General features: G+C 40.5%; 2 protein-coding genes and 1 long non-coding RNA gene across 3 annotated transcripts; 2 read left to right on the top strand and 1 right to left on the bottom strand.

The window, feature by feature from the left end:
- The first annotated feature begins 45 nt into the window (after window positions 1-45).
- LOC113951002 lies at window positions 46-2,344 on the top strand. The gene is made up of 3 exons (XR_003528967.1): window positions 46-252; window positions 584-644; window positions 2,295-2,344. It is a non-coding gene; the product is annotated as an uncharacterized LOC113951002 (long non-coding RNA).
- A 3,260-nt stretch (window positions 2,345-5,604) lies between these two features.
- SASS6 (SAS-6 centriolar assembly protein) lies at window positions 5,605-11,335 on the top strand. The gene is made up of 10 exons (XM_027651428.1): window positions 5,605-5,670; window positions 6,652-6,771; window positions 6,860-7,051; window positions 7,283-7,477; window positions 7,830-7,919; window positions 8,740-8,869; window positions 9,275-9,384; window positions 10,656-10,744; window positions 11,064-11,155; window positions 11,250-11,335. The coding sequence occupies exons 1-10, from the start codon at window positions 5,605-5,607 to the stop codon at window positions 11,333-11,335; spliced, it is 1,170 nt and encodes a 389-aa protein (XP_027507229.1).
- An 862-nt stretch (window positions 11,336-12,197) lies between these two features.
- On the bottom strand, window positions 12,198-26,103 carry MFSD14A (major facilitator superfamily domain containing 14A). Its single transcript, XM_027651461.1, has 12 exons — window positions 25,925-26,103; window positions 21,298-21,393; window positions 20,156-20,218; window positions 19,409-19,536; window positions 18,257-18,371; window positions 17,557-17,775; window positions 17,151-17,264; window positions 16,600-16,671; window positions 16,000-16,112; window positions 15,739-15,836; window positions 15,024-15,187; window positions 12,198-14,396 (listed from the first exon to the last, which is right to left on the bottom strand). Exons 1-12 carry the CDS (start codon window positions 26,009-26,011, stop codon window positions 14,190-14,192), a joined length of 1,476 nt encoding a protein of 491 aa, XP_027507262.1. The 5' UTR covers window positions 26,012-26,103; the 3' UTR covers window positions 12,198-14,189.
- Window positions 26,104-27,907: the final 1,804 nt, after the last annotated feature.

Raw genomic sequence — 27,907 nt, forward strand, 5'->3', positions numbered from 1 at the left:
GGCCCGGGAGAGCGGGGCAGAGCCCGCGCCTCCCCCAGACCCTGCGTTTGAGCCCCCTGGGCGAGGGAGGGAATGGCCGGGTGTCTGGGGCAGCCCAGACGTTCCCGATGTGACCGTCTGTTCAAAGTACAGTGAATACAGCACTGTAGGTCCTGTCTGGATTAGACAGCGTGTGCCTGGCTTGCCTCTGTAAGAAGGCATGTATTGTAACGCAAGTAACTTCTTACTCGACAAGAAGTAAACGAAGACAAGGTAGCACTGTATGATTGTCAGAAGTTTCAGCAATCGTTAAGGAATTCCAACAGGCTGTTCCAAAGGTTATGGTTTCTGGACAAAGTTTCAAAACTTCTGCATTGCTATTTAAAGTTTGTTGGGTAACAAGCAAGCAGCAAAAAACCCAGCAGTGACTGAAGAGCTGCAATGATAACTGAAACTGTTACATCTTAGTAGTAGTCATCAGTGGGAACTTTCTTAATGTTTCTGCTGAAATTTTTGTTTTTGAAATGTCATTGATTCCTGTAATACAGCTGTGAACATGTTGTTTTGAGAATGTTTTCTTAATTTGTTATTTTTTTGTATTCAGGAGATTAAATGTTCGAGTGAATATTGAGCTTCTGTCAATTTCTAATCCTGTTCATAAAAAGGTTGGTAGATGGATCATATCTGTGTCATTCATTAGATATTACGCGAATTCTGTTTTATAAAAGGATAAATAGGCAAAGGAGATAGGATTTTAGCATTTGTCATTTGACTTTATTTTATTTTTTATATAATTTGTTGAGTAATTAAGTTGGTTTGAGATGATGTGGTTTTTTTTTTTCTCCTAGCCTTTTTAGCTCTCACTTTTAGTTTGGTTGTACATGGGTCTTAGTAAACTTGTATGTTAAAAGTATTTGGAGACCCTCAGGGGAACATGGATTAGAGCTTCAGAACAGTACCTGATACTAAAGGTACTTAGTCTAAGGTACTAAATTGGCAGTAAAAAAAATAGCTCCTATCTTAAGGAAAGTAGCAATGAGATTACAACATCTCCAGTATATGTCTAAATTGTCACTTAAACTGTGTATGTGCACTCAGCTTGCTGTTAAGATTGATCATGAGTTAGTTATAGTGTTATTGAGTAAAGATTTGTTTGTAAAGGAATACAGCATTTTTTGGAAAGATTCTCCTGATGGTGGCAGTGATAATAGTAATTCTTCACAGTGTGAAGAAGCAGTTCATGGAACTGTGTTCTGTGCTGCAGGCTGTGTCAGGAGGAGCCTGGAAGTGCAGTTGGGTACATCAGTGAGCAGTCAGTCTGAAAAGACAAATGCTTCATCAGTTAATGGGACATCAGACTAAGCAGGTGCTTTTATCCCACGCATCAGTCTGCCCCATGTGCTCAGGGTGGTGTTAGTGTCAGTGTAAACTGTCTGCATGTGTCAATCCCTGAGTTTGTGCATCTCCAGCTGAGAGTTTTGTTGGTGTTACTGGCACCTGAATTACTGAAATGTGTTTCTGTTCTGTATCTGTACCTGTGCTGTGGTCACGCTTCAGTTATGTTGGAAGAGCTGTCAGGTTTCTACTTTTTTACCTCTGCTAGGGAATATTATATTCTTCACCCAGGTGTGAGCCTTATTACAGGGAACAGGTGCCTGGGCCTGATGTACCAGGTGTTTTACATAAGCCCTTCCTTGTAGTTCAAGACTTAGTGCTTTCAGAGAAGGCAGTTTTTCCAAAACACTGTGTAGACCTCCAGTGAACAAATGAGCGTCCCTTTAAAGGCTAAGCAGCATAGTGCTGCAGTTTTCCTTATGAGCTTACTGGACTTCAGCTGTATCCATTCTATATTCACTTCACACTCCAGCATATAAACTCTTCAGATGGTGGTTTCTTAAACTTTAAGGAGCAGTATGCTCTGAAAAATTTCCAGTTTTGGGAGTGATGTGTTTGTGATCTGTTACAGTGGACTGCGAGTGCTGCACTCTATTTCATGATGGGAAAAAATAGCAAATAGTTTTCTTTCCGGAAAAGGATGAATACACATGGAATTTTGAAAACTTTGCTGCTCAAAGTTGAAGCTTTTTACTTGGTTTATTTTTGTGAAAAACCTTGTTTTCCCACTGTAATATTTGAAGTTGTGTTTAACGTTTTACACATTCTGAATTAGTTGCCACAATTCTGTTGTATTTTTGGTTAAACAGTTAATACTGTTTAAAACATTTAATACTGTTTGCAATATCAGTTTAAAATTTTTAAACACTCCTGGGTGGTTAATAGTATTTTAAATCATATTTAAATGTCCATCTTTTCAGGACTTAGCCGTTCGATTGACTGATGATACTGATCCTTTTTTCCTTTATAACCTTGTCATATCTGAGGAAGATTTTCAAAGGTAAGTGAAATAATAATATTTTCTCTGCAAAATGTTTCTAAATGGCAAAAAAGAATGAGGGAATGTGTTAGAATTTAGGTTTTTACATTTTTCTCTTGTGGAGTTTGGTCAGTATTTCGGCAGCATTGCTCTCTCCGAGCAGTTGGTGAAACAGCCAAGTGCAGGAGAGTGATCGGCTCAGGGTTATACAGGTGGATCTGGGATCCTCATGTCAAGTTCCCTGTGTAGATGCAGTGCCACAGTTCATATTACTGATTGCATCTTGTGTTTATAACTATTTTTTTTGACTACATCAGGAAATAAATCTGCATGGACATAGATTCACAGACCTTGTATACCAGTTGTACTGTCAGGTCTCATTTAGTTGCTCAGAATTTGATCATTGATCATCAAATTTGGGCATCAAGCATGAAAAGTTCAGTTTTCTGCTTTCTTTGGATTTGTTTGTGTGGTTTTGTTTTTGTTTTGGGGGTTTTTTTTGGTTGCTTGGTTGATATTTTTTGTTTGTTTTGTTTTTCTTGGGGGGAGCATTTCAGTGTGTTTGTTTTTAAAAAGAGAGGTGTGGTCAGTGTGCAGACCAAAAGGCAAAAGTAAAATAGTGTTTGCAAAGCAGAGGTGCAGAAGTGTTTTGTTATACAGAGGTACAGCTTTGTGCATTCGGTGCTGGAGGTTTCTGTCTCTGACTTTACTGTGTCTGTGATGAGGGGGAGCAGTTGAATAGACAAGTAGGCAGATAGTCTTGGTGATGAGGGGGTCTCCCCTCACTGTCCTTTGCCTCTTCCGTGTGCCCTGTCCAACAGCCTCTGTGCTGTGAGGAAGTTACCTACTGAAAGGAGCACATTTTGTTGTGCTACAATAATTTCTGTGAAAAAACAGTGCAACTCATTTGCAAGAACTCTTGAAATCAAAAATATCCTCCTGTGGTCACATTTCTTACGTTTGAAAACAGCATGCTAGTAAACCTTAATGACATGATCAGAATTTGTTCTTTCTACTAGTGTGAACAAAACATTTTATAGGAAATAAATTTCACTTCTATATATTGTTAATATTTTTTTTCCCAATCTGTTTATATAGTTTGAAATCCCAACAAGGTCTCTTGGTAGACTTCTCTGCTTTCCCACAAAAATTTATAGATCTGCTTCAGCAATGCATTCAGGAACAGAACAAAGACACCCCAAGGTAGGTTATAAGCTTGTGCCGTGTTACTCTGTATGTACGTGTTGAGTTCTTAAAATACTTGTCAGTCCCTCAGGCAGAGAAGAATCAGTAGAACAAGGATAATTTAACGTGCCCCTGTAACAGACAAAACCCAGCTCTCGGGAGGACTGAGCGGTGGAATTGGTGTCTAGTAACAGTCTCTGCATCTGAGTTGAAGCTGGCAAGCTTCACAAGCTGGCAGATGGGCAAGAATGCAGTACTGTTGGTTTTGGGTTTGTTCTGTTTTGTTTTCTTATCTTTTAATAATTTAATGCTAGAGAGCTGATTTGAAATCGGTGGAGTGAGGTATAAATCATCCTGTTTCACAGGAGAAGGCAAGGTTATAAGGCATTCTGACAATGATTTATTTTCCTTCCTTTCAGTATTCAGGTATTAAAATGTGAGGGGGGAGACCTGAGATGTAGTCTTCCTTTTAGTGGCCTTTTGATATGTTATTTCTGTTTGTGTGGGTAGTGAGGAAAGCCCCTATACTCAGCTCCACTCCAAGTACTCGGGCTATTTCCTGAGCATGTCCTGTGGGCTGTGGATTTTACTTGTTTGTAGGATACCTAAAAGTTAGGGGTCTGTTTTCCTTTTGAATTTGGTTACAAAGACCCTACTTGGTTTTGCACTCCCAAGTCCAAGATGAGCTGCTGAAAATTTTACAGATAAACAAACTGGTTAGTTTTGTACATTCCTTATTGTAGGGTGGAAGCATTTTAGTTGATTTTTTTTTTTTTAGTATTAACTGTGACATAGGGATTGAATTGTATAATTCTTTCTCAAACAAAAACTGGACAGCCTTTTAATGCACATAAACAAATACATTTTACTTGGAAATAGCTTGTAGGATCTAAAGGTAGTTTCAGAAAAAGATATGCTTAACATTTGATTATTTTGGTTTTTCCCCAGGTTTTTGCTGCAATTAGTTTCTTCAGCACCTGCTCTAGATCACACGCCTGTCTCTTTAAATGTAGTGGAGACCAATCCTTTTAAACATCTTACCCATCTTTCTCTAAAATTCCTACCAGGAACTGATGCAGAAATAAAGAAGTTTTTAGCCAACTGTTTGAAATGCCTTAAGGTAAAATGAAGGTTTGTCATAACTGCAATTAGGCCTTGATGCTGTGTGTACTTAAGCATTTTTTTAGTCTGAATGCTTCAGAAGTATGTACCACATTGGTTTATTTTTCCTTTTAGCTCATATATGTCATTGCATGCAGCCACTTGGGTGCACGTTATGAAAACTAAACTATTGCTGTCACTCTGGCAAGGAAAATATGACCTGTGTATTCAGCCAAGCCCTGTCACTTGCACTGAAAGTGAGGTATTTTCCACACACAGTGCATGTGCTGTGCATCTGTTGGATGCCTCTGGATGCCTCAGTGTCTCCTGTGGCACAGCCTGTGCTGATGGACAGAGCAGCTGCAGGAGTAACTTACTGTAACCTTGTCCTCTTGACTCTGCAGTTGGGTGTAGGAAAGCTCTCCATGTAATTGTGAGGCTTATGGACTGCAAGGGGCTTGTAGCTATAAATAGCAAATTAAAATTGGAATGTTGATGCAGTTGGTAGCATACTAGGTTTGATTTCAGGAGAAATTAAAGGTCTCACAGTTTGGCTGTTGTCTGTTCCAGTTTCACAACCTGGGATTTGTATTTCTCCTACTGTGCTGTCATGTTTGTAGCCACCTGATAAACCATTTTAATAACATACATTTAAAGTATTTCAGTTGATTTCTTGTTCACGTCACACCTTTGTAAATAAGTCTTCATGATAAGATACTATTATAAAAGTTTGGTAAAAATTTAATTCAGGGTTTTTACATTGTGGGCTAATGCCATTCTTTTAAATTTATTAATTATATCTTATTCCATATGACATTTAATAAGGGGATTTTTTTTTTCACAAGTACAGTGGGTATACAGTTTCTTAGGCAGCCAATGCTGATTAAATGGAAGCTAAATACTACTTGTATTTTGGGGGCTGAGGATTTGATGTGATGTCAATTTGTACATAGGAGGACAAATTGATGTTGGAAGAAAAGCTTAGAAGAACTGAAGAGGATCTTACCAGGCAACTGAGCTACACTCAACAGGTAACGTAAATTTTTAGCTTTTGTAGGTTACAGTTTTTTGATCTGTGGAAAACGTACAAATGTTTTTGTAGGCTGAGTGATTAGCCACTACCTAGCCAAGATAATTGACTTGGAAGTGAGTGAAAAGAAGAAAACAGTCTACTGTAGCTTTTCTAAAGAATGACTAAAGCCTGCAACTGAAGGATTAAATTTAGTTCTTGCAGTACTAAATCAGAGTTTTACTTTATTTTGTACAGAGGTCTGTGTATACACACACAAATTTAATACTAAATACGTGGTAGTCTGAAGATAAATGATAAATGTACTTTACATAATCAATGAATGGTTGGAAATCCTTTTATTTGGAAAAACTGTGAAACCATGGTAAAAAAAGTGGAAGTCTTGGACTTCAAGTTACTTGACTCCTTTTTGCTTTTTGTAGTCAGCACAGTAATTACTTCACCTTTGGGTTACAAGAGAACGATTCGGGTCAATTTCTGCTATTAGCAAGGTGACTTTTTTGACTGTCATGAAACAACAATTCCATTAAAACTCCTATTATGGAGCTTTTTTGGAGAGGAATATTTGTTTACAATTTCAGTTTGAGTTACTGCAATGTGTTTGCTGAATTGAAATGCAGAATTACAGATCAAAAAGAGGAAAAGATGCTGCTGAAGAGTTTTTTTTTTTTTTTCCCTACTAGAGTGGTCTGTGATACAAGGGTAGGGAACATCAGCAGGCTGGTTTTTCACTCTGAAGTAGTGGTTTGAAGAAAATACAATTGGAGATGAAATTACTTTATTCACAGTGTCAAAGGTGCTCTTAAGCTTCTCAGTGCCTTACTTTTCCTAGTTACACAACAAACAGATATTTTGGCATCTGATGCTGAAATTTAGACTTTTCTTAATAATTCCTTTTAGTAAGTAACAGTAAAGAATCATTCAGTATTGACTGAAATGCTAAAATTTTTAAAAGTCTATACGCTTTGTCAAACTTAAACAGAGCTTGTCAGAGAAGAGCCGAGAACTAGACAAACTGAAAAATGAATGGACATCATACACTACAACTCTAACCAACAAACACTCACAGGAGCTGACAAATGAAAAGGAAAGAGCTCTTCAGGTATCATGGTGAAAAAGAATTAACAATATTCTTACATGTGAATAGTCAGAATCATTGAATAACTGCTTAATTTCTTTGCTTCCCACAGGCACAAACTCAATACCAACAACAGCATGAACAACAGAAAAAGGAATTGGAAACTTTGCATCAGAAAAGTATTCAGCAGTTGCAGAACAGACTCTCAGAACTCGAGGTCATCAATAAAGACCTAACAGAGAGAAGATACAAAGGAGACTCTACAGTCAGAGAACTGAAAGCAAAACTTTCAGGAATAGAAGATGTAAGGCTTCTTAATTTCTAAAACCAAACTTACTGGTGTTAGAGCATTAACACTACCTGCCTGGGCATGTAATAGAAAATACAGCATATTGAGTTTGTTCATCTCCTCTTCATTCTGCATTATACTTATTATTTAGATATATCTGTTTAAATTACTATTAATTTAAAATACTAATAATTACTATTAAGGTTTTTCTAAAGAATAACATTAAATTCCTTCCCAACATTCTAGGAATGTCAGAGAGCAAAGCAGGAGGTGCTGTCACTGCGTCGGGAGAACACGACTCTGGATGCTGAATGCCATGAAAAAGAGAAACTCATTAATCAGCTACAGACCCGGGTGGCTGTTCTGGAACAGGAGATCAAAGACAAGGATCAGCTGGTTACTAGAACAAAAGAAGTATTAGATGCAACACAAGAGCAAAAGGTTCTTCAAACTTCAAAATAAATTTCTCTAAACTCTCTAGAACCTTCTTAATTGTGGCTTCCATAGGGTAGCAACTGACCGTTTTTTTGAATACAGCAAGTCAGCTTTTAGATGTAGTTAAGGTTCTGAATTATGGCATCAAAAGTATACTGGATTCAGTTTTAATATTGTGGTACTGGAGTACAGTTAGTGGTATTTTTTGTAAGAAAAAAAGAATTGAGATCCTGTGAAATTTGACTGAAAAGCAGGGACTGATTTCTTGTAAGGATAGCTCTCAATTATGGAGGTTCTACTTGAAATCATAAGTGATGTCTATCACAACGTTGTTATATTTTGTAATATTCTTTTTAAGGTGATACTGGAAGAGAGTACAGAGGAAAAACAGAGGCATATTGAAAAACTAGAGACAACAATTAAGTCGCTGTCAGCTGAACTCCTTAAGGTTTGTTCAACCATGACACTTTCCTTGTGAAACATCTTCCTTATTTTTAGGTGTTTATTTTGATAATGTCTTGGGTTTTTTTAATAGGCTAATGAAATTATCAAGAAGTTACAAGGAGACTTGAAAACTCTAATGAGTAAATTAAAATTGAAAAACACAGTAACAATTCAACAGGAAAAACTATTGGGAGAAAAAGAAGAGAGACTTCAAAAAGAGCAGAGGGAATTGCAGGAGATGGGACAATCTCTTCGAGTGAAGGAGCAGGAGGTATTGTGATAAGTTAACCCTCTGTCTTACAAATCCTATTGTATGTACTGTGTTGGGTTTTGTGTGTTTTAACTTATGTAAGGTCTTAAATCTTTCTGTGGAATAGAATATACTTATATGTAAACAGCTATGTTGATTTCCATATGTGTAATATACTTAAATGTGTAATCAGCTTCAGTTTTTTAATTTTAAACTGATTTGTAAGATCCATTCATATGGAAGAAAACTAAATTGTATTAAGAGTACAAAGCAATATAATGGATAAATCAGCATCCTTAAAAGACACATTCATGTAAGGTTGGTGAAGGAAGCAAGAACAGGAACAGAGTGAACCTTTTTCTTCTATTAAGTGTGTTCCCCTGTTTAGAGTCTTTGCATTATTTAATAATAGAAAAATAAAGGTCAGAAAGGATTCTGGCTGTAATCTTGCTGAAATCCTGGCTAAAAGTAGGAGTTTACTTTAAAAGAATTTCCATATTGCTTTTGTAAAAAACTGAGTTCAAACTTCTTTTAGAACAACTTCATAGATGCTTATTTTTGTTGTTGTTTGTAGTTACTAGTAGCTCCTGATGGTGTTATAATTATTATGGGACTATTACAGGTTTGCAAGCTACAAGAACAGCTAGAAAGTACAATGCAAAAACTAGAAGAAAGTAAGCAGCTACTGAAAACCAATGAAAATGGTAGGTTTATACAGTTTCATTTCTCCTTCTGTAAACATGACAGAAATGCTACTGAAAATTAATGGAATCATCTATATTGGGGTTTTTGTGAAGAGCTGCAGTTGCTGTCATGTTTGGAAAACAACTTCTGGCTGTTGTGGGTGTGCAACAGCCTAGAGCTGCAAGTAGAGAAGGCTTCCCTTGGAGCTGGTGCTTGGCATTGTGGGGTGCAGTGCTCAAGCTTGGAGGGGTAGAGGAAACTTCAACAAACGGGCTTTTCATGGCTCTGGGACTCCTAGTGATGCCTCAGCTTAAGGAGGAAAAATAGCCCATCGAACTGTCACTTTTTTTGAGGAAGGGCTAGTTGCCATTTCAAACAACTCGTAAGAGGTAGGAAATGAATTTGAGCTTTTTTTCCCTCTGCAGTGATCAGCTGGCTGAACAGACAGCTGAGTGAAGTTCAGATGGCGAAGAGGATGGACACTTCTGCCAGCACACACGGCGGTGGTAGGGCTGCCTGCTCACCTCATGGCATGGTAAGACAGAGCTATGAATAACAGGGTTGGATGTGGTCATTACTTCTGAAATGTGTGGCCTTAAAAAGGTTTAAAAAAAGAAGTACTTTCATCATCTTTGGGCCTTAAAGTTTTGGGTGGGTGTGGTTTGTGGTTTGGTTTTGGTTTTTTTTGTTTTTTTTTAACAACATAATATCCTGTTGGGTGCTACTTGATGTCTTGGGCCTCATAGGTGAGATTTTTCTGAGTTCTCATTTACATAAAATACACAAGCCAATGCAGAATTGACTTGGAAAAGATGAAGTGCAAGGTGAAGGGGAAAAAAGAGGCATTTTTATGTTGTGAGGTTAGATTACTAATTATCTTAGTATAGACTGAAAAACAAGTGTACTGTTTGAATACTGTTACTAGTGATACTTAAAAACAAGAAAATAAGGGGTAAGAAACATTACCTGCAGTCATTGTTAAATACCACAACTTAGTGGTTCTTCCTCTGTGTTGTGACAGCAGAGATCTGTACCTAGTAACTGATGAGCTGCTTGTTCAGTAATGGAAGGGCACGTTCACACAGAGAGGTCTCTTGATTTATAGCTGGGTACATCCAACACATTAATCAGTTATAGGCTGTGTAGCTTTTTACTGGCTAAGAGTGCTCAACTCATCTCTTTAAAAGTTGCAAGTTTTGCTTAAGCATGTGAATCTTGGAGAAGTGATGTTTTCTTCCCATCAGGAAGAATCACAAGTGTTGGCTTTGTAATGGTGGTGGTTGGTTAATTTTGGAATTTTGAGTCTCTATAAACAATTACTTTAAGGATTGTGTTTCTACTTTATGAATGTATTCTATTTCTTTTACAGCCTGACAGGCCATCCTTTCCAAGCTCAGCAATCAGTCATCCCATTTCTCCTCTGTATGCCTTCCAGAACTTCCTGGAACCAACACACAGCAAAAACACCAGTTCACCATGTCCAGTACCAAAGGCAGGCACTTTGACTTTTTTGTATGATAAGAATGTGACAGCATAAAATACCAAAGCATAGTGTTGTGTCTACTTCTCAAAATACATGAAGTATTTGCTGTATATACTCTCAAGCTCCCTGTCTTGGACATGATCACCCGTGGCTTAATGCTTGTCCTTAGGGTGCTTATTCTCCCAGGCTGTGCTGCACAGCAGTGCTGTGTGAGGTGTAGGATCACTAATCCCTGGGAAGTTTGCTCTCTGAATGCACTCACTGGTGGGGACTGTCAGATCTGGAGAGGAGCTCTTTAACCTGCAGCTCTCTTGTCTCTGCAGGTTCAGTTTAACACACAGCTTTCTAAATTGAATCGATGTTCAGATGCTCAGACAGTCATTGCAACCAGTCATCCAGCAAATAAGGAGAAGTAAGTGTCATCTACTGCATTTTTAGTATTTTTTATTATTATCTTTGTATTTATTATTTTTATATAATTACATATTCATTATGTATTAAGGTATAAATATAAAATAGTTTTTATTACTATAATATATATTATATATATAATATATATATATAGGCTGTTCTTAACCTACTCAGCAATAGTTCAACTTTAAATGGTAAATAAAGTTGTTAGAAACACAGTAGTTTCACTTCAAGTGTTCGAGTCTGTAGCCATACTTGTTGTAATGCACTGATAGCAAACTGCATTTGCTTTAAATTTTAATTAGCCTTTTTATTTCTAGTGGTGATCATTTGGGGCTGGAATCCAAGTATCTCAAGAAAAAAGATGACAGCATTCCTTTACGAGGGCTTAGTCAGAACACGCTCAACTCGGGTATGTATGAAATAGTAGAACTAGACTTTATTTGAAATGTGCTTGAAGGGCAGTGACAGAGGTGGTTCTATGAAGTGTTTGTGCTGTTCCACAGAGTACCTGAGGCCATACGTGCCAGCCAAAGCCCAGCCGTTGCCCAAAGCTGCAGGAACACCGGCCTCGGCTTATTTTCCTGGATAATAGACAGGGTTCTGACAGTCAAAGTCGTCTCTTAACCATTTGGGGGAAGTTTTGAGTGTCCTGTAATAGTGTGTTAATAGAGCATTGCTGTGAACTGACATAATTTTATAAGACAGTTTTCTTTGAGAAAGGTTATCTTGACTGACTGGGGTGATGTTTCAGGGTATGTGAGCCTGAGAAGATAAAGCTTTAAGCAGCCTCAGTGGGACCAACACTGACAGTAAGTTATGGGGCTGTGCAGAATTTTCTCTTAGTATATTGTTGACCCTGTAATGGTCCTAAAACCCCACCAAAGTGCTCTTTTTTATAACAGGTGAGATGTACATTCCCTGAGTGAGAACATATATCTGTGAGTTTCTATTTTTTGACTCCTTTCAGAGAAAGGATGAGGCAAATGGAAAGCACTGGAGAAGAGGGCTGTGCTGCCAGTTTTAGTAATGGTCAAGCTAATAAGTTAGCACAAGTGCCTCACTAATCCTCCCTTAATTTTAGTTTTAAACACTTGCTTAACTTTTGAACCAGCTTATTTGAATTGCATACATATCTAATATTAAAGATGCTAAATTATTTCACTGATGGTATAAAATTAAACTTAAAATGTCTCACTCTTGGTTCCCCTAACTTTTTAGTTAATCTCTCAGAATTACATTCCACAGGCCACCATGCATAAAACATTATAAAGTGAAGTATCTGAATAGGTAACTATTGACAAGTATCACAACATCTATAAGATACTTTATTTTTACAAATCGTACTTTACAGCTGTAAGACTACACAGAACGTTAAGATACTCTAAGTCTACTCAGCTTGCTCTGCTCTCTGGGTTCAAATGCCTGAATCATGTAACAACCCATTTTGTGCCATTTGGTGTCCCCCTCCAGAACCAGTAGGCATGTACAGGCACAGTACACTTAAAATGATTATTTCCATACTTCTGTTACAGATGTTCCATACTTTTTATCTTAGTTATTTAAGTGCAGCCTGAGGATTGTACATTTAAGTGGTTTGTTTTGCTGTGTGAAATGTGTACATTTGTTTATAAATCAGCACCATGTTAATGTATATTCACTGGTTTTGTCATGTGTAAGTTTCAATGGAAATATTAAATGTTTTTTATCAAAAGCTCTGATTATTAATGTTTTAAGGGTACTAAACCAACATCTCCATTGTACCGAAATTCCCAGATGAGGCAGGTGCCAGAACAGCACTATTTATTCCACCCTTGTCCTGCAGTTTCCTTTCCCCACCCGCTGTACAAATTCCCCCCTGGCAGCCACCCTGTGCTTACAGCCCCATTTCTAAGGGTCCGTTGGTGTAAGTGACTGAACTTGCTGTTTGTCTCCACCTGCAGATGAGCTGCTGTCAATCAGAGGGTGGCAGCTTTCCAGTCTCCCAGGCCTCTTCACAGCAAATACAAAATAGAAGCTTAGTGGGCCAGGGCCGACTGATCCCTGCAGCACTGGAAAGGGTGGCTGTGTGTAACTAACTGACCTGTTTCTTGGAGCCTGGATCTATGGCCATCCTGTTGCCTTTGCTCCCCCAGGAAACAAGGAGCCAGCTGCAGCCAGCCTGTGCTGCTGGATAGCAGGGATAATTCCAAGGCTGCTTTATATCTGACACATAAAACCTGCTGCACCTGTACTCCAGCTGACTTTGCTCATCTGCTGAAGTGTAACACACGTGCACTACAGCACTTCAACTAAGGTTTTAAGAGACGTTAACAATTATTTAAAAATTCATTAAAATATTCAACTTTATTAACAGTATATTTACATATCTTTTTTCCTGCTCTTGGTCAACCATGGTGAATGTTCAAAGGTAAAAAAGCATTAAGCAATAACCACAAGATGAAAACATTTTAAACCTATACAATACTTTATACACAAATTTATACAAAGGAACACTTAAATAATACAACTGGACACAAAAATATACACTTTTAGAGAAATTCACATCAGTAATTGTATATAAAGCTCTCTTCTGTACTAAGGGTCCTGAAAATTTAGGACTAAAACTTTAGCTCTGTAATGCAAAAGGGTTATTGTGACAGTCCTCAAAGGCCACTATATAGCACACGGACAGATTCAAGGCTATCAGCTTATAGTTCAGTCTGTGTTTTCAAGTTTTGAGGTCCTTATGATTACGCAAACTTCAGAAATATAGTGGTATAATAAACGGTGCGTAGGAAAGCAGAGTTTTAGAGCCAATATTAAAATTTGTAGGCTCAAAACACCCACTTACTATTTAAACAAGTGTTTGACACTACCGTTTATTCAAAAATAGAAAGAGTAAATGCACTTACATAAAAAATAACTTTTACTGTTCAGCAAGCGTGCTCATGTGATTTTTGTATTAGTACAAACTTAAAAAAACCTGCCATGTGACTTTTAAAAGAAATGATACCAATTTACCTTCTTCCTACTTGAGTACATTTACATTAAGGCTTTGAATCAACTGACCCAAGATTTTAAAACGAATGGGTCCACACAGATGCCAGTATGTCTCATTGAGACGTAGCGTGACTAGAATTAAAGCTCACCACCGTAAGGAAACAGAAGGACACATGCTCATGCCTGGACTCTACTTTTTGTCTCTGAACTAGAATGTAAAGTTAAGTTTAGCAGTAACAGTATTTCATGGCAACAGACGAGTATGTAACAGTTTGTTTATAAAAGCAAGTAAGTTTTTAGTTCAATGGCAACATCTTTGGAGAAAGCTCCTGTTTTAATTCCTACAGATTTCATGCAGAAAGATACTTCTTAAGATTACCTTAAGAAATTACATTTTGATGGAATTGGAATGTGTATCCCAAACTGCTGATGAAAAGAGTCCAAAAGGTCTTCCTGGATTTTCGTCATACGTTTGTATCTTGCAGTAATGGTTCTTTAGCTTCACCAGGAGCTTGTGGGCTGTGGGGATGGCCATGGCTGCCACAGTGTTTCTTCCAGTTGCTGGATCGTACGTTTAGGTTTGTGTGTTCGGGAATAAACAAGGCAACAAGTAGTGCCAACAGCACAGAGCACGCTCCAAATAAGAATGGGGGTCCAGGAATAATGGAATTCTGAAAACAACATGTTGTGGTGTTACTGTTGTTAAGGAGCCCTTAAATGCACATTAACAGACTACAGTTGCTAATTATCCCAATTTCTGGAGTGGGAAGAGTTGTTTCTGGATACACTTGTCAATACAGTGGAGTCTTTTACAAATAATGTGAAAACAATGTTACATCCTAACATTTAGGACAAGGGAGCACATGATTCTTATTAACGCCTGCCATCGTCCTTTGCTAGGGCAAGTTCTTCCTGCTGAGTTTCCTAAACAAATTAGTATCTATTAGAAACTAAAAAAAATAGAGAGGTTGGTTAAAGGACAACAAAACCAAAACATGCACTACTGGTACACTGTTGGTATCAGTCCATCCTTCCCTCTAAGTGTTCTGCTCACAAGGGTCACAGTTGTCTATGACTATCAGCTGTATCTACTGGAAAATTAAACTAAACCAATACATCTGTTAAACAAACAGACCAACAACCCTGCCCAAGACAGACTCAAGAACGTCTTTCTACACCCTTCACTTACAGTTATTGTAACTGAACGTCACACAGCATCAAACTCAAGAACTGATGGGCACGTGATCCCTTCCTAACTTCTTTTTTTTGGAAGCAGTAAGTAAAAAAAAGAAACATACCTGTTGTAAATGGTATTGTGCAACCACACTACCTCCTGATGGTGATTCAGGCATGGGCAGTTCATTCAATTCAACGTGAAATATATAGAATATAAAACCATAAAGTGCTGGTCCCAAACCATTACACAGTCCTCGAATGCCTGTTATCATCCCTTGAACAACACCTGGGAAAAGCAAAATACCCTGTTCTCATCTATCTGTATTTATACATATATAATTAACTATTTCTAATCAATCAGTAAGACTTCCCCTTCAAACTGATGCAAGCAGGAAAGCTCTAAATGCTGTTGCACTATGTGTAGCAATAAACAAGGGGTGCAAAAAGCTTGTCATGGTACATTCGAGTGGTTTTTCCATCTGCCTCTAGCACACAGCAGTACTTGCCATGCTGAGCTCATTCAGAGGCCAGGAGATAGACAATATCCCTGCTGTCACAGTCTCACACGAGAGAGAAAGCACTGCATGCAACAGTGAGGAAAAGGAACAGTGCATTAAGTCTGCTGAATATTTTGCTACTGCTGGGACCTGATGAAGGTTTTCGCTCTGTGCCACAAGTACGAGATAGACACACTCTGCACCCTCCAAGCCATGTGGATTTAACACGTGGTGCCCTGTGCTCAGGAGGCTGCCCAACGAGCAGCACGACGAGACCCCAGTGTTTCTGTCTGCACAGTATTCTGTGACTAGAATTCCAAGATCCAGGAAAAAAACCTACCCTGCTGGTCGGCATCAGCAGTCCGTGAAACCAGGGCACTGACAGCTGGGAAAGTAATGCTGGACATGGCTGCCACGGCACCGGCTGCCCACATCATCCTGCAAAACACACACTGGGATCACTGCCTGGCGGGGCTGGAGCTCTGCTGGGAGCACATAAATGCTGGCTATACCTCACACACACTCGGCTGTCTCCCTTGGATAACGGGTAAAATGCAGACAAATACTGTACCATGCAGAGACTGAAATGCAATGTACTTACCATGGTTCTGATCCAAAGCCGTACCACGCAAGCTGCAGTATTTGAAATCCTAGGCCCAGTAGGATGGTATTTTTATTTCCAATGGACCGCATAAGTAAGCTCAAAACTATTGTCTAACAGGGGAAAAAGTGACAAAAATAAAATCAGAAAAATAACATTTTATTCTAAATGTTAAACACAGATGAGTTGATGAGTTAATTAATTAAAAACACAACAAAACCCCTGAAAACATTTTATTCTCAATGACAAATATATGCAAATAAAGGTTTTAGAGTAAAATTCTCCAGAAGCAGTAGTTGCCTCTACCCAAAAAATAGCAATTATTTAGCAAGTAATATAACCAAACCATCACGCCTTCTTTGATGCACAAAAGATTTAGTTTTCCCAACACAATACATATCAGATATTAATGAGCTAAACCCTGGTTGTCAAGTACTTTTTCATCTATTATAGAGTGTTAATCAATAGTTAGAGATTTGGAAAAGACCAGCTATAGAAAAGGTGAGTGACAGTTATGGAACCACAGTGTTCCCAAAGTTCTCCACAGTGCTTCATTCTTTTGAACTTAGCAAATCAATGACACACAGAGCAATAACTGACCTGTGCAATAATGGAAAGAATCCCAAGGACTGCTATAAATGCTGCAACACTTTCAGATGAAAATCCCATTATCTATATTAAAAAAAGGCAATTTGATTACTAATCATAAACCATGTATCAGGATGTCACAAACACAGTGAGAAAACACACAACACAGAAGACCAGTATTACTCAGCTCCTCCTTAACTTAGAAAATCTAAGTCGTGGGGTTAGGAGATTTTTTATTACATAAAGCAAGTATACAAAAATAAAGGAGCATAAATTGAAAACAATTAAATAGTTCTCTCAAAAAATAAAACCAGTTTTAACATATTGAACCTTGTAGTCCAAGAATAATGAAAATAACTACAAAATACAAGAAATTGTTTTAGAGCTCATGTCTTTCTATAAAGAGAGAAAAACAGAACAGCAAGAGGACTTAAATCAGCTGCTGGAAACTTTTAAATTATACTAGTTATCTACACCTTTCATACTAACTCAGCAATTCTGAAAACTTTCCTAAATTCTGTGTATTTACTTTTGTTCAAATCCATACCAAAACATTACATTACCTGTCTGAGGTATAGGAAGAAGCTGGAATATTGACCTGCCTCTGGGAGGTAGGAAAGAAAGACTGTTATGCAGATTAGCAGCACAATGGAGTCCTGGCCGACTTTCTTCAGTGACTGTGGCAAGAAAAAAGTATAAAACATTACAAAACATTCAATCTCCTTTTTCAGAAATTGTCCCTAGCTGGGATCTGAAAAGCCCGACAATGAAGCTGTTATGTGGTACCACCAGAGCATTCCCTGCACGTTTAGCAGGATTGCTGGCAAAAGTATTAACAGTGGAACAAGGTCAAATTTAAAAAAGAAAGGCTTTGTTTTTAGGCTTGAAACACAGTAAATTCAGCCTCTTCCCTTTCTCTGAAGCTCAACATCTCCAAATAAGAAAATATTCCCTATTTAAGTAGCTTACTGCAAAAGGGTCAGCCTGCTCCCACGAAATGGGTGCTCCCCAGGATGCTGGCCTCATCTTCTCTGGCAGCGATTCTGGTACAGCAACAAGGATGAAACAAATGTCCAACAAGGCTATTGCTGTAGCCAGGACCACAACCAGGCTGTCTCCGTACACTCGACCAAGGTAGGCACCGATAGCAGGGCTGGTGACTAAACTTGCCGCAAAAGTTGCTGAAACCTGGAACAAAGCACAGCTGGTAAGACTTCAGTGACACAAGTCAGCAGTGTTATTACCCACACCTCCTCATCTTCAGAGGCCTAACCATTTTAATCAGGCAGTGATTAAAAGTAGCCTTTTTACTGTCCCTATGTGGTAGCAGCTCTGTGTTTCAGAAAATCACAGGTTTTCAAGAAAACCCTTTTCTGATAACTGGACAGCAATGTGAGGCTCGCAGCACTCTTGCATGTACTGACATAACTGGGTTTAATTAACTCTGGAGTCTGCCGATATCTCTGGGAAGAAATGAGCTGTATTTAATTTAGAAGCAAAATATTCCAAATATACAAGACTGGATGACAGGAACAATTAAGTGGAAAAACCTGACTCCAAACTAAAATCAACTCGCCACAGAAGAAACAAACAGGCAGCTCTGAAAAGCGCTACAGACTGAAGGGTTTAGTACTGCATAACACAGGAAAATAGCCAAAATAATACCTACCAAACCATAGGCCATGCTTCTCTCATGTTCTTGGGTTATGTCTGCTACATATGCAAAAACTACAGAAAATGTCACTGCAAAAACTCCAGACACGGAGATAACAGCGAAGTACCACCTAAAACATGATAAAAACGTTAGAACAGCCAAATAGAAACAGAAGGTCTATTCAATCCAAGTGCAGTTCAACAGTAAATCACTCTGTCCAACTTATCCTGACAATTTATTGAGATAATCCTGGATAGAGCTAATGTGAATGTGTCTCGATAGAGTCGTGTAACTCCTCAGTGTACCGAGTACAAACGGCATGCTTTTGTAACACACACAAAGTGCTGCTGTGATTAAGTACTACTGGGAAATGAGGTGTTCAACTAACAAATTCAACTGATTTATGACCCAAAGTGAATTAGGGACTTCAGTATTTTGAGAATCTGGTCGTGGAAAGGCCTCAACATTATGTATATCTTTATGCTACAGACACTAGCATTTGGCATTTGAAACCTTAATCTACACTTAGAAACAAGCTCCTTACAAAGAGGGACAAACAACCTGTGTGACCAGGGAGAAAGTGGGAAAAGCTGACAGAGCTCCCTGAACAGCTGGTGCTGCCCCACATCAGTGCAGGCTGTGCTGCTGCTGCTGCCACATCCTGAGTTCATGCCTGCCTGGCGGATGTTCCAGCCAGTTAGGAGGTTACTAACTTGCACACAGCATGAAAGGTGGTGGATTTTAAAATTTGAGAAACAAAAGGATAAAACTGCAGCAACATTTTATGTTACAAATGGTTACTTCATACTCACATAAGGTCAGATTCTGATTTCCACACAGCCAGTTAGTATTTGAGTACTGTGACCACACTACAGACCTGCCCAGTTTACTGGAGAGCGTTCTCCCAGTGTTTGTACATGTGCTGGAGCAGGACTAGGGCTCACAGCACACAGATCAAAGCCAGCAGCTGTTAAAATTCTGACCAAGGTGTTTGGCCTCATGGCAGCTGCTTCAGTTTGACTGTTCCCCCAACTTTGCATGGAAGTAATACAAAAGCCTCAACCTCCCATGAACCATAAATAACATTTATTGACAATGCTACAAACATATGCATTAGATGCAGCCCTAACAAGAAAGAGCCAACCTACTGTGAAAGAATTTACTAACCATGGGCTGATCTTCATTAGTGGTATTGGTGCACAGGTGAAAAACACTGTTAGCAGCAGGAAGGACTTTCGTCCCCACACATCAGACAGGGCACCTATGAGTGGGGCACTGAGAAACGACAATAAGCCCTAAATGAACAAAACATTTTAAGTTAGAACTGAGTGGTTAGAATTGTGACAGCTGACCACACCACATCTGAGAGCGGCCTGAGCTCTATTTTGATTCAAGTCAACGACTACAGTGCAATGCATCAAAGGCAGTGTGACTAAGCATCACTGATCTTCTATCCCATGTCTGGTTACATAAAATTTGAGATCTGTTACCCCAGAACTACATAAAATTCAAAACACAGATCATCCAGTCATACTAGCAGTTTTAATAACTGTGTTTTATAATCTTATCTATTTAGAATTCACATAAACCTAAGTAATTGAAAATACCCTACTGGAGCAACAAGCTCCAAGTAAAAAATTATCAACTTTTACCACCATATGCATCATCTGGGATTAGTCAACTACCTTTTTTATTTGCTGAACCCAAACAGCAGATACAGACCAAGCAATACCTTACTAGAAGCGAAGTGATGTATATTTGCCTTGTTACAAGTAATTTACTCCCCTGTTTTAGTTATACTGCAAAAGCCATATTGAAAAACCTCTTGAATATTTCACCCAATTGGCATTCATTTCTATATTCATCCCACCATTCACTTTAAACTGTACTTGTGATTAACTTCTGTCAGCTTACCTTTACTCCTTGAATTAGACCATTCATTAGAAATGTATGTTTTGGGAAGGTTTCATGCAAAACCTGGAGAAGAAATATGAACACTGTCATTTACACAATAGTAGCTACAAATATTGCTCATGATACATCCAACTTTATGATGCACAGAACTTTTTTATTTTCACAGAATACAGAAGAAGGAAAAGACAAACCACAAATAATGTATTTCATCTCTAATTTGCATGGAAGGTAATTTGGGACTTCAATGTCTGAAATCTAAATAGACCACAGAGAACTTAGAAAATCATCTCAGACCACACTTTTCACATGGTACTGTGCCATCTGTTGGGAACTGGGGAGAGAGGGAGGAGACATCACCTCACATTCTGAAGTGCCTCCCAGCTCGGTGAGCAGAGCCCAGAAATGCAGGTCTCTCAGTGGGACTGGTGTCAGTGAGAGGGATTCCCTTCAGTAACCAATGTGCCATCTATACCCAGGACACTGCTCATGGTTAACATCAGCTTTCAGAGCTGCACCAAGACTGCATTTTAGGTGGAGCCTGCTTGAAGATTTTTAAGCCTTCGCTCCTTTTAATTTGTCAGCATGTGTCACTCACAGATTAAATCCAAATTAAAAGCAACCAACTACATGACAAAACTATTTGGTACAAACATGTTGGTATGACTGTCTCACTAATCACAGGGAAGCTCTGACTGGTGCAACAGGGTCTGTGCTCTGAAGCTTCTGTTTAAAACACAGCCAGGTGAGCAAAGATCTCCCTACCTACACACATACACATGCTTGCATAATGTTACCAAATTTGAAGTATTTTTGTCTTTATATTTGTAATGTGCCAACTTTTTGTGGCAACTTGAAAGGAAAGATAACTGCATTGCTGTCTTATTGACTGCAATCAGAAAATACTTACGTGTAAGCTTGAGTGTTAGCAGACTTGCACGTAAACAGCTATGCTACACCATTACCCTGCTTTAATGAAAGAATTTGAAATTTTTGATACCATCTAAAAATACAGAACTTTTTACTTGCACAACAGAGCAGCTCAGTGATACGTAATTTTCACTTAATTCAGAAGATGCCAAGTGCCTTTGTAGTGATTGCCCCATGTCCTGTACAGTGAGAAAAAGCTCCAGAGAATCACTTACCACCAGAGTGGGAGCTGTCAGGAGTCCCCAAGCAAAAAACTCCAAGAAGATTACAATAACGGCATGGTAGACACTAGGTGAGCCTATTCCTTGAGGCTAAAACAAGAGAAAAGAGAGGTGATAAAAACATCTAACCATCTATCAGAGTAGTGAGAAATGCATTTGAACACTAAAAATAGAAGGATTAACAATTAAACAGGACTCAAAACTTGGGAATACAGTTACTCCAGCTAACTGGTGAAATTCCTTCTTTTAACCCCTTGGTGATAATGTCCTCAAGTGTCTTAATTTGAAGGATTCTGCAGAATCCTCCACTGCCATCTCTAAATATTAACCACTTATACTGCCAGTCTGGTAAATAAGGATGCTACAGGGAAACCAGACTCTTCTTTAGAAGATCAGTTTATTCTCCTTGAGAAAATTGCTGAGGTTTACACAGTGCCACATGGAATCAAGTTTTCACGATTCCAAAACATAGTAGTGTTTACACTCAGCTATCCCAAAATCTAATTACCTGGTCTATCAAACAGCTCTATAGCACTTCTGTTACTAAAAGGCATCACTGCTACAAAACTTTGATAGCTCTAAATCAGGAAAGAAACCAAAATAACAAACACCAGAAGCAAATCTCAGGAACAGCACTGAATAGTGCTCCTAAATAGTGAGTGCAGGCCTGTGAATTACAGGGTGTTCAAATGCAGGAAGAGATACAGATGAAAGATTTGACATAAGGAACTTCAAATTCTTCAGTGATTTAGTAGAATCAGAAGTAGCTTTTGAGAAGAACAAAAGGAGCATGGGTGGGACAACCTGCTCATCTTGTAGCCTCTCAATGCTGTCAAACAACATGCCACAGTGCAACATTTGCAAATTAAGGATATGGTTCACTAATTATTTTCATGTGAAGGCACTATGAATAACTCATCAGAAATCTCATACGCATTCTTTAAACTCAGAAGTGCTGCCTTAACATGTACTCTCCCAGCTTTGTAAGTAAGTTACTACGAGTGGTACTGATGTGATCAGACCTGACATTACACTGAGCACACACAGCCTAAAGACCTCGGCTGCTTCCCAAGAAGGCTCACTGGGATCTTATCAATGTGTGTAAGTAGTTGACGGGAGGGAGCAAAGACAAGAGCCAGAAACGTCTCAGAGGTGTCAGTAACAGGACCGGAGGCACACAGTGAAATACAAGAAATTCTACTTAAACCTTGAACAAGGACCCCCTGAAACAGGCTGCTCAGTGAAGTGTGGAGCCTCCATCCCCCAAACCTCACCAGACACAGCCCTGAGCAAACTGCTCCAGCTGACCCTGTCTGGGGTAAGACAGTGGGGTAGCTGGATCAGAGATGTTCAGAGGTGCCTTCCAGCCTCATATACTATACAACTCCAAGTTGCAGTTCTGTAATATTAGAGTCTTTCTTTTATTACGAGATTTATGCAAGCCATACCTAGCTTTTCTTTCCAGATTCCAGTATTTCCAATATAGAAAAAATAAAAAGTTTATTGAACAAACATAGGAAATAAATACAGAAAACCTCACTGGCTACTCATCCCTCTTGCTAAAAAAGATCACAATTTTTAAAAGTAACCATATCAATATGTAAAAGGTGAGTTACAAAAGTACCAGAGAATTGTGTTATTTTTCTTTCTGAAGCCCTCTTCAGTAAATACAGACATACCATACAGATATTCCTGCTATTTCTTCATCCTACTCTCCTAAGGAGGTACATTAACAGTCTTTTTAGGTACAGAAAGTGGCTATAATTATCTTCTCTTCCCACAATTCCTTTCCCTTTCCACCCACAATCCTTATTTTAGCTTTGGGTTAAAAATTTATCCAGCTCTGCACAAACTAAGTATCATCATTACCTGTTTGGCTCGATGTCATAAAATCAGAAAATCAGGTTGATTCCCATAGCCCCTGGATTCCTGTCATGTTACTGGCTTGTGACCCCCCAAGGTATGACAGATGGCGAGGTGGGTGTCACAAACCATCCCCATCCCTCCAAGCACAGGGGTCAAGAGCACCTCTATTCACAGCAAACACGAGCTCATGGGCCATCTGTCCCCGTGCTGCCTCGTCCCGTTCTGGGCAGCTCCTCACAGACCACACGCACAGACCCAAACAGCAGAACGAAACCAGGGGCTGTTCTGCACAGCTGAGCCGCTGGTGACTTCAGAGACACACAGGCAGGTGACTGCTGCCCTCTGCCATGTCATCCAGCTGTAAGCAACAGCAACAGATGTTTCCTACGCAGCGGCAGAAACAAACAGAGGTGACATTTAGATCACTAGGGTTAAATTTCCTTGCTTTCTTATTGCTAGTGGTCTCTTGCCACAGGTACTATTAAAAAAAAAAAAAAGTAGTTTAGTGACATTTAGATCATCCCCCCATAGCCATTTTTAAAGGTGGCTGCAACTATAAAGTAGCAAAAATGCTCCTGAGGTGAAAGAGAAAGGGAAGGATATTAATAAGCAGATAAATGGCAGTGCATTAATATAATTCATGTGCATTCAGTCCACAAGATTTCAGCACCAATCTGACGTACCCTCCTACCCCAACATGTACAGTGCAGGCACTGGGTGTTCAGCCCTGTCCTACTCTACCAACCTGACCCCTGTGCTTTGTAAATGGGCTGACATGTAATGTAATGACCCAAGTGCAACCAAATCAGATGGCACTGATATGAGATAAAAGATATGGAGTCCTCGTGTGAACAGGCTGGAACCAAGATGTCCAATCAAGAGTAACAGCAACCCTTCTCTGCAACCAGGTACCCACAGCAAAGTGTATTTACATCCAGCTAAATCTGTGGCACAAAACAGTGCTCTAGGAATGCCCTTTTTCCTGGTAGAGAGAAGATGTCCTTTCCACATCAGAACCAGTGACAATTACATTAGGTTTGACTGAGGTTCCCCATCAGAAACTCTTTTTGTCTATGCCACTGCCTCATTAACCAGCTGTATATTCTTGGTGGCTCGCACAGTTTTCTTTGATGTCAAATAGTTTCAAAATAAACCAATCAGTCTGGAAACTGTACATGAAGATACTTGATTAATTACTGGTTTGCCAGTGGGAGACATTCAAGACATGGGGGACATTTTCATGTACCTGTTTCCCACAGTGTCACACAATGTGCTGGGTAACAAAGGAGCTGACGACAGAGCACTGAAGGCTAACTAACAGCAAACATTAAAAAAAAATCCATGCATAAAGTTTTTGCTGTCATTATAAAGAATACTCTGCTATACCAGACCTCTTAACTTTAAAAATGTATATAAAACAAATAAATTCCAAAACATTTATTTGAAAGCAGAAAGTATCACAAGCTGAAATTTCTTACCTACCAACAATCTACATACTTTCATCTAGTGTTTATGGCCCATGTTTCCACTGTTTTAAAAAACTGAAAATCATACAGAACTAACGCAAGTTTGCATTCTGCTTTTGGAACTGGTGGGAGCCACCCAATGCTGCACTACAAATATCACTAAATGCAGTTAATTGTAACATCCTTTCTCCTCTCCTCTAGCAAAAGAAAGTTAAAGTTGAGAGGCAAAGGACATTTGGAAGTATATTGTATCTTAACCAATGATTACTCCAGAGAGAAATGATGAAGCACCATGTCCCCTGAGTAACAGCATTTACTCTGCTTCTACTATTCATACTAAAATACTTGCATTTAACATTTGTACAAAGTAATCTCATTAATTTCCATCTTTACAAAGAAAGGGAAAACGTGTCCTGGAAAACACCAACAGCCATCAATGGAATTAGTTTTGCTTCTTAACACTGAAGTAAACCAGACAGATGGCCACCACTTCGACGAACAAGTATGGTGACTCTGAAACCTCCCTTTCCTCCACTGTTGTTCCAAAAAGACAAACTGAAGGGGTATCAGCAACCTAGCCTGTCAAGATGTCTCTTATGTGAAATTATGACACTGTATTTAGAAGAGAGCACACGGAAGCTGCATAATGTTACACAGTGGAAAAAATCCAGAGGCAACGATACACCGATAGTCATGCCACCCATCAATTAAAAAAAACCCAAAAAACAAAAAACCCCCAAAACACAAATTCAAACAAACCCCAAGCTCCAACAGCCAAAAACACTTAACAACTTCCCTTCTTTTTAAAATTTATGTATTCAAGAGGAAGCAAGACAGCGTGAGGAACTGCAAAATCCTTCTTCCAGGTGCCCTTTGTGGGACTTCTCAGGTGCTGGAGCGTGTCCCCCTCGCTGGCCCGTTCTGTCCCGGCCCACGGGCACGGCGATCCTGCCGGCGGCACCCCCGCCTTGCGCGGTCCCGCTCCGAATCGCGGCCAGGGCGAGGCGGGTCTGGACACGCCCCGCACCCCGGGGCGGCCGTAACGCCCCGCCGGGCCGGGGCCCAGCGGCTGGGGCCGCACTCGCTCCTGCGCCCCAACCCCGTCCCGCGCCCGGGAACAGCCCCTACGGGCCGGACCAGCCAGCCCGGGCCTAGGAGGTGCTGGGGCACCGCCACCAGCGCGGCTGCCGAAACCTGTGGGCCCACCGGGCCCTGCCCGCCCGATGCCGCCCCCACCCCGCCGCGCTGCCCGGGGCTCCCCGGCCTCTCCAGCTGTGCCCCGGCCTCACCGTCCCGCCGTCTTTAATAATGATCTTCTTGGCCAGCATGATGCTGCGGTTCACGGCGCGCTTCTTCTTCTTGCCCGCCTGGGTCATTTTACCATCGCCCCCGGGGGGCGGCACCCGCGGCAGCCCCGCCGGCCCCTCCCGGTCCCTTCGGGCCTCGGCTCCCTCCGTCCCGGCCGCCGCCGCCGCCGCCGCCGCTCACGCGCCCGCCGCCATCTTGCGCTGCCCCCGCCGCGCGCGCAGCCCGCGCCGCGCATCACGCGATCGCGCCATTGGCCGCGAGCCGTCACGTGAGCGTGGCCCCCGCCCCGCCCGCGCCGGGAAGGGCGGGGCTGGATCGGGAAACCGGGCCTGGGGAACGGGAGCCGCAGACAGCGCCCGGCCTCGCGCACCGGGACACGCCGGCGCGCACCGCGCTCGCGCTCCGCCGCGGCCCCGCGGGAGCCGCAGGTTCTCAAACGCCCTTCCCGGCATCGCCCCCTCCCAGCATCGCCCCCCGGCGCGCCCCCGTCCCCATCAAGCGAGCCGAACCCGCGGGGGCTGCCGGGGAGAGGATCGACGGAGGGCGGCTCGTGCTGGACATAGCTGGCATTTCTAGAGCCAAAGCACACGGCCACACATATAATTAATCCTAAAAATCCAACCCGGAGACATTCTGTTTCCCTACTATCAAGATTTAAACTTAGTTTATGAAAGCTCCAGCACCTTCAAATGGGAGGGTCATTCCAGGTTTTGATTTACCTCAGATAATAAGGATCGGCTTTCCCACGGCAGCACGCCCATAAGCGGAGAAGAAACGTGTACTAGAGCACTATTAGGTTTCACGTGGCTTATAAATGCCTTCTCTGCTGATATCTTGCAGTGCTAAACAGAGCAACAACTGTCCACATCCTGTACTGCTGCATTAACACCACCAGACACAGCTCTCCATGGTCGTATCCACATATCAGTCTTTTCTCTATGTTCTTTTTCACTTAGTCTTCCATCTCTCAACCCTCTTGCTGTTTATCTCCATCTCAGCTCCTGCGACATCCCTGTTTCCCCCAAAACGTCAGCTACACATGGAGCATCCTCCCCGTCCCTAGCAACAGTGGAACCTCACTCCTGAGGTACAGATTGCAGCTCCCACCGTGTAAACAAAGGGATGTAAATCTCTCACCGCTTAAGATCGAGTAGCCTTAAGTTAAACTCTTAGCCTTAAGATAAGCACCCTCGTCTCATCATAATGCGACTTTTAAGGAATTTAGAACTTCCCGAGGCACAGCCCTACTCAGGGGCCAACAGAGGTACTCATGGTGAGACAAGGGCAAGTAGACTCCGTCTAATGATACAAAGTGTGGGTCAAGTGGGTCTAGGATGTTTGCAGTCGTTGCTATTATCAGTAATTTGTTACAAGTCTTAATGTATCACACCAAATACGTGACAATTCTGTTCCAGAGTTTCTCCCTCCTTCTACTTGAAAAGGAGAGGGGTCCTATAACAGTTTCAAGTCTATCCCTCAGAGTGCTTAGATTTTGGTTGGGAAGTCACACACAGCCACATATGTGACATGTAAGGGATTGATGTAAAAAAATCAACACAACTACACCATGTCAGCAAAGTCATTTGGTAACTAGGCTGATAAGACAGCTGTTTTACTATCCACACCTTCATATTAGACCAATCCCTCTTACTGATGTCATTATCTCAAAATAAATGCTTTTAAAAATCAAGTTTGATCATGTAGACAAGGCAGATGATTCAAATAATGAAAATGTAGAATAAACTAGATAAATGACTTGCCTTTGCTGTCATGAATTTCAGCCAGTTACATGTTTTTAAATATCAAACTCCACTTACATACACAAGTCCTCACATAATCCACTCTGCCATTATTCAAATGAGACACAAATTCCTGACAAACATTGAAACTCCTGAAGAAGAGAAACAAGAACTGTCTGTTACATCAAAACACCTGTAGTGCCTGACCCTCTCTACTAAGTAAAT

This window comes from Corapipo altera, unplaced genomic scaffold (genome assembly GCF_003945725.1).
Source record: "Corapipo altera isolate COAL_440 unplaced genomic scaffold, ASM394572v1 57, whole genome shotgun sequence".
Classification (NCBI taxonomy): Eukaryota; Metazoa; Chordata; class Aves; order Passeriformes; family Pipridae; genus Corapipo; species Corapipo altera.